The 12,315-nt window shown below is 42.1% G+C and overlaps 1 protein-coding gene across 1 annotated transcript in view; it reads left to right on the forward strand.

Moving 5' to 3' along the window:
- LOC121378375 (piwi-like protein 1) overlaps positions 1 to 12,315 on the forward strand; it is a 197,766-nt gene that overhangs the window by 126,555 nt on the left and 58,896 nt on the right. Inside the window, exon 14 of the mRNA XM_041506516.1 lies at positions 8,180 to 8,482. Coding sequence (XP_041362450.1) covers positions 8,180 to 8,482 — 303 coding nt within the window. The remainder of the gene's footprint in view (positions 1 to 8,179; positions 8,483 to 12,315) is intronic.

Raw genomic sequence — 12,315 nt, forward strand, 5'->3', positions numbered from 1 at the left:
CAATGCTATACGACCCTGAGTTATAACCTCCACTGCAGAATTATCTCCCCTTGCCTGATGTATAACCTACCCGCGCATGGGTAGACTGTATATCCTTGTTTTTGATTCTGCAGTCCTCCATTGCAGTCGTGTTCGAGTTCTGTAGTAAAAATTTTGTCAAATTGTTAAATTGTTTATTAATTTGTAATTTTGTTTTACTCTGTCATACGAGGTCTTTTGGGTGATTTACACAGGGGGTTAATGTCTAACACGGCTTCCTCGGGCTCCAACCGGTTGGTTGTGTGTGCCGAGGGGGGTTGTCTTTGATCAGCATTTGTTATGTCGTTCTTGTTGTTTTGAATGCCAGTGTCATATCTGTGTAAATTGGTCCCCCTCCACGTGGGGGAAGGCTAAGAAGCTGTCAAAAGATGCCGAGCGTAAGAGGATGATTAGACGTGAACGGGACGGGCGGAGCACAGTGGCAACCTCCGGGGTCGTGCTCCATACCGATTTGCCGTCGGTCGGCAAGTCGGTGTCCAGTTCAAAGAGCTCGCGGACAAGTGGTAGGCGCAAGGGCGCCTCCTCGTCTGTTCGCCATCTTCATGGTGATACCAGTAAACCCGAAGCGCCGCTTGGCGCGGAGGGGGCACTGTTGCTCCCTGCTTCTTCCAGGTCGGGCTCCGTTCCACCTGGGGATTTGCTTTTGCCTCCGTCGGTGGAGGCGGCGCCTGTTACGGTTGTAACGGGGGCGTCAGTCGGAGGGAGTGCAGTCGTGGCAGGAACGACTGTGTCTCTCAGTTCCGACTCCCATCTTGCTGATGGGGGCAGGGTTATCGGTCCTTCTGTGGAGGGGTCGATTAGCTCTAGAATGAAGTCTGCTTCGTGGCGCCGTTTGTCTCACCAGATTTCTGGTGCAGGGTTGGTCGTGGTGTCTGAGGGCGCCGTTTCGGCCAACCCGTCTTTCGGCGCTACTTCGGTGATTGAACCACTTGGCGAACTCGCGAAGTCTCACAACGTTGTCTCAGTCATGGAGCCGGGTGGCGTTGTTTCGTGTGCGACACCAGTGGGCGTCCCTTCTGTTGTTGGGGCGCCTCTACAGCGTCATCAACTTTTAGATCATTCGCATGTAGCTACGTCAACTGGGTTGGCTAATCCACACGTGGTACGTTGGGTTCAGAATTCGGCGTATGAATTTCCTGACGGTCCGGTTCAGCCGACACCACTAGTCCCGTTGTCTGCTTCGGCAGGGATCAGGGAAACTGCAGCTTTCTTGGGTGCATCTGTGTCTACACCGATGGTCAATCCGGACCTGTCAGATCAGGGTAGAGGTTCCAGGCATTATCCCTTGACTGTGTGGGCGGAACCTTTCGGGTCGCCCTCGGGGGGTGGTGCTTGATGAGATTCCCAATTTGGCCGATAGTACGCCACACAGCGATTATGATTACCAGGCGGTTCTTGGTTTTGTGCGGGAACAGATCCGACTGGTGTGCGCGGATGCAATTCCGTCGGAGGAGGCTGTTCAGTCTTACAAGGGTGTTTCGTTTGGAAACCGGCCTTTAGCGACGGACGCTCCGCGGCAGGATTTCGGCTTGCCGTTAGCGCACGAAGCGCATGATTCTCTTGCGGACATTGATGCTTTGATTGCGGGTAGCGATTGTATTTTGGGGGCGGTGGTGTCTACTTTTAAGCCTCCACCTGTTAAGAAATCGACTTTTTCTTGACAGTTATCAGATCCCTGTGGTGTCTGATTCGGGCGTGCAGTCGGGTAATGCCCGTGGTACATCGAAACAGGGACGTTTTCGGGGGAAGCCCGGCACATTTTCGTGGTTCCGCTCGGGGCAAGGCGCCCAGGGGTGGGAAGCAGCCGGGATGAGGGTGCGTGGACAATCGACATCTGCTTACGGGGGTTCCGTTAGCAGATCTTCCTGTGGGGGGCAGATTGCGCCATTTTGTTCAAAGTTGGTGTGAACTGCCAGATCTGGACCCATGGGTTTTGTCGGTTGTCCGCAACGGATACAGAATTCCGTTTTCATCACCCCCTCCACTGACGTCCTCCCCCCGGTTACCTGCAGTACTGTCTATCGACAAACGAATACTGGTGGAGAAGATGGTTGTCGAGTTTCTCAACAAGAAAGCCATCCAGGAGGTAGATTTGGGCACTCCGGGATTTTATTCCTATCTGTTCTTCGCCCAGAAGAAGAATGGCGAGTGGCGACCAATTCTAAACCTGAAGCTGCTGAATTCTAACGTTATTCCATCTATGAAGATGGAGACGGTTCAGTCTGTTCGCGCTTTGCTTCAGGTGGGGGAATGGGCGGCGTCCATCGATTTGAAGGGCGCTTACCTGCATGTTCCAATCCATCGGGATTTTTAGAAGTACTTGTGGTTCCTCTACGACGGCAGAGCTTAAGAGTTTCAAGTTCTGCCATTCGGATTGGCCACAAACCCTCACATCTTTACTTGGGTAGTAAAGGCAGTGGTGGGGCATGTACATCTGTTGGGTATACGAATGCACAATTACCTGGATGATTGGTTGATTCCGGCGGATTCACAGACAGCATGTCTCGTGGGCGTGGAGTTCGTGATCGACATGATTCTCCGATTTGGGTTTATTCCCAATTGGGTCAAGTCGGAATTAGTGCCAACACAGGTTTTCACTTATCTTGGGGTGGTTTTCGACCTTGTGGAGGCGTCCGTTCTTCTAATGGATTCGCGACTTCACAATTTCATGACGTTGGCACAACGTCTTCTGGTGGAGCAAAGGGCATCAGTGCACACGCTCCATGTGTGGATAGGCCATCTCGAATCACTGACGGCGCTGAATGTGCGGTTCAGACGGTTGAAGAGACCGCTTCAATGGCATTTGTCCCGAGTGTGGGATGGTCTCAGCTGGGATTTGGTGATACCATTGGGGTCTTGGTTCATTCTTCCGATCCAAGAGTGTCTAGTGGACAAGTGTATGTCCCAGGACGTTCCTTTACACCCACTTTCTCCAGAGTTGGTCCTGTTTACCGATGCTTCCCTCGAGGGGTTTGGTGCACACCTTTTGGATCAACATCTGTCAGGGGTGTGGACTCCTTCAGAGAGGAGTCGTCACATCAACCTGTTGGAGATGGAAGCAGTGGGTCGCGGTTCTCTCCATTTCAGGACTGTTATTCGACATTGTCGAATTTTGTTGAGGTCGGACAACACGTCGGTTGTTGCGTACCTCAATCGGTGGGGAGGCACCAAATCCCTGTCATTGAGTCTTGCGGCTTTGGAGATTCTGGAATGGTGCGATGATTGGGGAGTGGTGTTATCGGCCAAACACATTCCTTCGTCCGTGAACGTCTTGGCGGATGCTTTGAGTCGTCGTTCCCTGGTTCAGACGGGGTGGATGTTGCACTGGACGGTGGCTTATCGAGTTCCTCAATTGTGGGGGAGTCCTCAACTCAATATGTTTGCCACTTGCCTGAACAGTCAGTTGCCAATGTTTGTATCGCCGGTACCAGACCATCTTCATAAATCAAGGCTAATATTCGTTCCTTGTATTCAGGCTTGATACATGTTGTCAAGAAATCTTGCCACAAAATGCTTAAATTTCATTGGATGCGATGAGATCTGATTGCAACGAATCGCAACGCTCCTTATAGATTCCCTTGTTATGTAAACTCCATGTTGGCGGGTGAACACTGATATTGCTTTCAAGATTGTCACATGTTACCGATGCTGTGATTGGTCAGCGATGTCATTGTGTAAGGGACATAATCGGTGTTACAAATTTTCTTCCATTAGAGGGCGCTAGTAGTGGATATCAGTAATCTTGACTACATGAATACGAGGAACGAATATTAGCCTTGATTTATGAAGATGGTACCAGACCCACTGGCACTGGAGTACGATGCGTTGAGCATGGACTGGACGGGACTGGATTTTTACGCCTTTCCCCCTCCGGTTCTGCTTGGCAAGGTTCTGGCAAAGATCAGACAGCAACCTTGTCGTGTCACGCTCGTAGCCCCGAGTTGGGCAGCTCAAGCCTGGTTTCCTCCGCTCCTGTCACTTTTAGTGCAGGAGCTGGTGCGGTTGCCGTTGATACCCGATCTGCTCAGTCAGAGACTGCGTCGGACAGAGTGGCATCCGAAGCCGGAGGTTTTCCGACTTCACGCATGGCGGTTGTCAGGGTTTCCCTCCGAAACCGAGGCTTTTCTAAACGGGTTGCTGAGCTCGTCTCTTCTTCGAAGCACCAGTCTACGGAGAGGGTCTACCAGTGTCACTGGCACGCTTGGTTTCGCTGGGCGACTGAGAGGGACGTGGATCCCTTGTCGCCTACTGTTAATGACTTAGCTGAGTACTTTCTGGCTCTTGTCCTAGAAAGACAGCTGAAGGTTCAAACAGTGAGAAGTCACCGGTCGTCCATTTTCACTACTCTGAGGCAGTGTGGACGTCAAGATTTCTCAACGAATCTCGTGTTGCATGACTTGCGTTAGTCGTTGCAAAACACGGTTGAGAAGCCTTCCATTTTGCCTAAATGGAATGTTTTTCTGGTTCTGCATGCACTCAAAGGCAAGCCCTACGAGCCTTTGAAATTCGCCAGTCTTCGTCATTTGACGTGGAAAACTTTGTTTCTGTTCTCACTAGCGGCTTGCCGTCGTATTAGTGAGATTCATGCTTTTTTGCATGATTTGGTGGATTACAATACCGACGGGTCAGTTACATTACATACTGATCCTGTTTTCGTGGCTAAGAACCAGGTGCCAGGGGAAGAGTTTCCTCCGGCCATCATTCAGTGTTTATCTCGTACGCTTTCTGCGGATAATTCTGATAAACTTGTCACTTGTCCATCTCACCCTCTGCTGGCACCACTGCAGATGCTCTGCTAAGTGATGTGGGGTCAAAATGTTACGTTGCATTGGTCTTCTAGAGAAAATTCCTGCTTCCTTCAGCCGATTACGAGCTGTCTGGTCAGAAATTCTGCGTAGTCCAGGGATTTGTGTAGCTGTGGATGTTGCTGTTGTGGTTCAGTTTTGAAGATGACACACCTGGATGTATCAATCTTGAGCAGCGGTGGTTACTCTGGGACAACTTGACCTTGGCCTGTCATTAACACTTTGAGTGGTGTTGTACCATGCCCATAAAGCAGAGATGGTCTGTCTGGAGACACCAAAGTGCCTTGCCACAGCTTGTTGAGTTGCCCTGCTTGCAATCTCCCAATGTCATTGTGTTGAGCCGATGTCAATCTTGGCATTATTGCGTTACCTACCCGTATGCGGTCTGTTTGAATCACTTCTGATGTGGCCTTTTATGCCCCACCAACAGAGGATTCGGCATGCAAAGTTACAGAACTTCATGATGCACGTGCTTCTCTGAGGGTTGCGCTTTTGCGTTTCAGTGCAAACATTGACTGTGGCTACGTTTATGCGAATCGAACGTGTTTTCTAGTGTTTTTGCATCGTCATTCGGTCACTTACTTGATTGTCTTTACAATGTCTTTGATTCTATAAAAATAATCTGATAGCATTATTTTTACTTATGTTGAGTTTCTTTTTTTGAAGAGTATATATACAGTGGACTCTGTTCAAACTGGCATTTGTCTATACTGGATTTCTGTATAAACCGGCAGTTTTAAAGTCCCATCCAGCTACTGTTAATGTCTTGTGAATAAAACTCTGCCTAAACTAGATGCTGTCTATTCCAGATTTTGGATGCAAATTCAAGAACAAAAGAACGGTTTATGTAGTAATTAGCTCTTACTATACTGGCACACGATCTTACCTCTACTGTCTGCCTGTGGTCATCTTTTAAACAATGATGGCCGTTCCCCAATAATTACGACACCAAAATGTTAAGAAATAATTGTTCCTTTTTGAAGGCTTAATAAACAATGAACCACACCTGTTGTAACGAGTGTAGGTAGCATTGCTTAGCCTTACTTTCATAGATGTCTTACACAGTCCAAACGTTTGGTGAATATGACATTTTAGTTATGTTTGTATTTTCTTATCACTATATCGCAAGAACCGTAACTGGACTAAATCTGTTTCCACCAGCCCTCTGTCTAAACCGACATATTCCATCAGTCCCAAATGAATCTGTTTAGACAAGAGCCCACTGTATATATATTTGTTATTACACTGCCTCCTTTCCTTTGTCTCCTTAGAATTCCATCTCATATCTTCCCGATCTTTCAACTTCTTTTGCTGTCCACTTCCACATCCCAGTCCTTGTCTCTACAATGGAAACATTTGCTTGTGACACACACCTGCCATTTCCCATCAGCCTTAACTGTAAAGTTTAATCAAAATTCATAGATTCACTTTATTCGCCTTTTTACCTTACGTCTGATTACACCGTCTTTTGTTACTGGAATTGGTCCTGGATAAATTACAGTTGTTTGTATGTGCAATATTGTTACTCCATAATGCATACATGTAGGACAATCTTGTAGATCTTCAAAGGCCGCTGAAAACCCGCAACATATAATTAAATACATCCAAATCAGTGTAATTATGCTTGCACTTTGGTCGTATCTACCACAAACAAAATTATTATGAATTAAAATGGTATTTACAGATGCAAACTACAAGTTGGAAACTTGGCTTCGATAAAAACACTTCAAAATAGAGCATTTTTCAAGAAAATTCACCAAATCATGTTTATTCATATAATTATGATGCACATAAAAAAGCACACCATACAAACATTCATGTTACTGCAATTCCTGTTTATATTTACAGATACGATTCTTTTCTGTTGCCAAATTGTTCGTCGCAGTATCAAACTGCTATCCATGACACACGGGGCTCTCAACGGAAAAAGTCATATTATTTTTAGGATTTAAGCACATAAAATAATTGACATAATATATGCTCTATTATACTTAAAATTTGTAATTTCTGTCACAAGCAGATAGCAAAGAATGCACATGGGTCGTATTTGCCACATACGAAGTATGTCAGACATTATTATATAACAAACTATTTAAAAAGGGTGTATCCGCCACATACGATCAGTAGTGTTTACATAATAAATAGCTAGCAAATCGGAGGAAAGTTGTATGTGTCAGTTACGTCTATGTTTGTTCAAATTTGTATCTGTGATTTACTTACAACCATTGAAATCCTTCTGTATAAGCGATCCTATTAGGGGCACAACTACGATTTTTGATGACAATATGTAATCAGGCATGGCAATTCCAAATATGCAGAAAAGACATTTTAGGTCATATCTGCCTCTTACGACCTTCTGGCTCTCACGACGATATATGGTTATAAAACTTGAAAGTGTGTCTTGTTCTGAGGGACAGGACCCAAATTGGGAAAATTAAGCCAATTTTAAAAAAACATCTTCTCTACTTCTAGGAAAGCTAGAAACCAAAGTTGTTATATCAGGGAACATTTTGTTCAGTATTGTGCTGCGACTTGCTACGCAAGTTTCAGAGATCGCTACACAATGGTAAAAGTGCTCGCTTGATGCATGGTCAGTCTGGATCAATCCCTGTCAGTTGGCCCATCTGATTCCAGTCAGTGCACCACGACTGGTACATCAAAGCTTGTGGTATGTGCTATCCTGTCTGTGGGATGGTGCATAATATTATAAAAGATCCCTTGCTGCTAATGGTAAAATGTAGTGGGCTTCATTTTTCTCAGAATTACCAAATGTTTGATATTCATACAGATGATTAACAAATCAACATGCTCTAATGGTGTCATTAAAGCAAAAAACAAACTTGTTATGAAACTTGGTACAAATAATCCACTGGGGGCACTCTGCACAAAGAAATAGAGATATTTCAGACATTTAAAAAAAATTAATTTTTATTTATTTGATTTAAATTTAAAACTTGAAAGTCTGTTTTGTCCATGTCTCTTACAGTTTTAATTGAATAATTCTTAAAACTTGACACATGGATATTCTAAGGTGGTCTTTATAAATTAATAAATCATCATCTACTAGAGACAATTGAAAATAAATAGCGGAGGGCTCTAGACTGAAAGGCTTCTTGTTCATTTGTATTATTAGATTGTATCATAGCAGTGGCATCAATAGTCTATAGATCTATTTTAAACTACCTATGATTAAAGTTTAAATTAAGAAAAAAACATTTCATATTTGTAATAGAATGGGGGAGGGGGAGAGTCTGGATTAATTTTGTTTATATTTTTATTGTCCTGTCTTTATTTTTATGATGAAAATAGCTTGTTTACTCTGATTGTAATTTTAGATTGATGGTCGGCTGCTTCCAATGGAAAAGATTAAAGTTGGTGGTAAAGAATTCATGGCAGGGTCTGAAGCTGATTATGGTCGAGAGGTTACCAGGTCAAAAGTCATATTGCCTGTAGCTCTAAGAAATTGGATTGTGTTCAACACGCCACGAGACAAGTCAAAGGCCAATGATTACATACAAATGATGCTCAAGACTTGCCCTCAGATGGGCATTGACTGTCAGAGTCCACAAATCTGTGAGTTGAGAGATGATAGGACAGAAACCTTTATCAGAGCATTGAGAGAGAAAATAAACCCACAGGTAACTTGCTTATTTTATGGTATCATCAATAAATAACTCACAAGTGTTAATTTAGAAACAATAAAGTAGGAGGCAGAAATAAGACAATCCACCTATTTAATCCAAATGATACATACATGGTCATGGTCCAGATTATCTTAGTTAAGTCATACATGGTCCAAATTATCTTAGTGAACTCTGATCTCTGTATGCAGGATCTAAAAGATTGTGTCTTTCTTTTCAGAGATGAAGATTTTCTAAATGTATACAGAATTTAGGATTTTTTTATTGTCTTAACAATGTTTAGCCGTTTTTCACTCTTCGTCCCTGATTTTCCATATTCTCCATTCCAAACATAGAACATGATTTGCCTTTCTTGTTTTGGCTGATGCTTGGCATACATTTGGAATGTAGTTGCCAATTTAGACCATTGTGCAACTTCTTGCTTATTTCCATATTAAAAAAACCCCTATATTTTCCCACATCAACAAACACGTGAATGATAGTACTGTTATACAGGGGTTGGTAGGAATGGGAAATGAAGACCAGTTGAATATTCATTTACCACTTCTTTACTTGAAACAAAAATTGAAAATGTTAGGAAAATTATTTAAACTGTTGTAGACGGAATATGGCTGTGTCTTAATTGCTCAAGATATTAACAACCTGTTGATATGAACATTTTGAAAATGTCGTAATTAAAAATCATCAATCAAAATGTATATTGTATCCACTTGTAAGATACACCAAATATTTGAGAATTACTAAAGTAGTGTTGGGAATTGAATAAAAATTATTTTCGTTAATTATTTCTTTCATAAATATTTTGTAAATATCTATTTAATGATATTCTACCTAATTTAGCATTTACTTGTTTGGTCTCTCATTGATGTACAAGGTGGTGTTTACTCTTTGAATTAAAAGAAAGATGTCAGTAAACAGGTGATTTGTGCACTTTATTGGAACAGACTATAATTTTTTTTTATTGATATGTGTTAATTTCATTGCTATTGCAATAAGTGAGGGACCGTCTCAAAAGTTTGCTAAAATTTATCGCTGTCACTTGACTGGAATGGTCACTGGTGCTACTTTAACGAGGTGCACACCATCACGCTGATGATATTCTGATTCAATCCGCAGAACATTATCCTCAGCTGGGGTAATCCTAGCAAAGGATGCATAGAGTAACTGCTTCACATCCGAGAGTTTTAATGTAGTATTGTTCCTGGCAATGAAACCTTTGCCAGTGTTTCTGCCAGCAATATATTTTTGGGTATGGTACTATGGCATTGAATGCAACCACAGTCAACAGGGGGTATGGGGGGGGGGGGGGGGGCACCCCCATAAAGAAAATAGGTTTAGTTTAGGGTTAGGGTTAAGAAAATCATACAGTAATGATAAGAATAGTTATTTTTTTTAAAAGGTTAACTTAAAAAAAAAAATCTGCAAACAGTTTTGGGTATGGCACCATATCCATTTTACCCTCTAACAGAAACCCTGTTTGCAGTTACCCCAAATGAGTTGATTCAGCTCACAGTGCCTAACTGGTGTATGTAATACAACATGACCATACTTAGCAGCAGTACTGTCCATTTTGTACTGGAATGTTTTTTTATGTCGCCTTATCTTATCCATGAGTTGTGCTTTAGTTTCAGTTGACTTGTAAGGTGCATCACATGAAGTGAGATAATTCTGCATTTGTGACTTACAGCTGCTCATGGTAGTCATGTTGCATCCAAATTCACTCATATTATGATAAACTAGCATTATCCATCACAATAATACTTGGCTCCTCAAGGCGAGGAAGAAGTTGGATGTTCAAACCTCTCCATGAACACCTCACCGTTCATTTCCTGGTGGTAATCGTCGGTAGAATTCTTTGCCTCGAATACCAGATCACAGCCTTCAAGTAAACCCTTGGAATGGGTCACTGGTATAATACAATAACACGCTTGCCTTTTCCTGATGGAAGTACGGGGGCATTGCTACCATCCAAATGTAACCACATATAATCTGTGGAGTGGTTTTTATTCACCCATGTTTTATCAAGATACACTATTTGGAAACCTGATGCTCAGTATGCAGCAACAGACCAGAGATAATTTCATCTAATAAACAAAATAGATAACTTTTCTCTGAAAACTGCACAGTCATCTCCTCGTTTGGTGTACTTGAATCCCATTTCAACTAAAGCTATTATCAGGGTTGTTCGAGTTACATTAATTGTGTCTTTTATTTCCTTCCTGATTTTATCACAAGTTGGTGGTATCTTGCGTTCATACAATGAGTAATCCGTCCTTCGTTTCACGCCTTTGTCAAAATTATCAGGTTTTTTTTTCTCCTAGCTTTACTCTTGAGACAATTTACCCTTACAAAAAGTACTTTATTTACATTATAAACTTGACTATTAGTCGGGCCAAGTGCTTTACAAGTCTGTGGATACACTCTGTTGTAACTGATGAGGGTTTACCCCTCTCTCTCCAAAACAAAATATTTGTATGAGACATTTATAAGTAACTTTTGAGCAAAACTATCAGAACCATTCTGAGTTAGTGATCAATTATACCGATATTAAAGGTGCTATCTCAATGTTGCGTAATGACAGCTATTGCAAATAAAAAAAATTTCACTAAATTGTGCTTTATAATTTAAAGGAAACATGACACGAGACCATATTATAGCTCATTTTAAAAGAAAAATGATATAAAAATAATATACAAATAACTTTATAACAATAAAATACGTGTAGTTAACTTAAAATGAAGAAATTACGCTCATCAGTATCAAAGTACGATTTATGCATATTTCTTCGTGAGCGTTCGGAAAAAAAGGGAAGTGACGTCAGAGCCGCTGTACTCTTCCATTGTTGTTAACTGTTTATATATGGAGTAAGGGGCTTACGATCTTTTCAGTCCAACAGTGCCGTACTGCGCGGCCTTTGGGTGTAAAAATAAACAGTTTAAACAATCGGGATTGTCTTTTTATGGTTTTCCAAAGGATTGTATCCGAAGAAAGACGCGTGTATTTTATCGCAAAAGAAAAGATTGGACACCAACACCGCATAGTACTTTGGTGTCGGCCGATTTACAGCCCGGAGCCCGAACGTTACCCCGGAGACAAAAACAGTACTCGGTTGCGAATGCCGAGGTGTACATTGTACATATTTGGCACAAAGATACACCTCAGCATGATGTATTTATATATGTTAAAACAAAAATGTAGAATTTTTTATTTATTTATTTTTTTGAAAAAAAAAAGATTTTTCATGTTAGGGCTGTAGGCCTACATAACAAAATCTGTATTCACCGTCCGAAGAAGGAAACGTCAATAAGTAATTAAATATGGCATATACAAACATGGGATTTGGCATGAGGATACATCTCAGTACGATGTATTTAAATATGTTTTAAAAAAACGTGTAGAAAACAATAATAATTTTAAATAATGTTTTTAATCTTCGGGCGGAATACGTCACAAAAACGTTCCTCATCGCCCGAAGCCCCAAAGCAACACGAAGTTCAATACAAAATAAACCACTACTGTCGGTGTCGAAATAACTATTATGTTTCATCCACGGGCTGACTTGAGAATCGGAGTGTTGTTTTAGTTAATTGGTCCTTTCTTTCCGTGGCCTGCACATGTGATTCCTGATTGGCAGGTGTATATTGCAGGGTATCGACCAGGTAAGTGATTACCACGGTCTAGACATACGTACAAAATACGTGCCAGTTTTTTTAAGTTCACAGGGTATTGTGGCGTAACCTGTCGCGACTATAGTACAATGTTAATGGACATTATCAGCCGCCCTGCTTCATTACTGTAAATAATGCTGTAAAACCCTTGATTAAGTAGAC

Source organism: Gigantopelta aegis, chromosome 8 (genome assembly GCF_016097555.1).
Source record: "Gigantopelta aegis isolate Gae_Host chromosome 8, Gae_host_genome, whole genome shotgun sequence".
In the NCBI taxonomy this organism is placed as follows: Eukaryota; Metazoa; Mollusca; class Gastropoda; order Neomphalida; family Peltospiridae; genus Gigantopelta; species Gigantopelta aegis.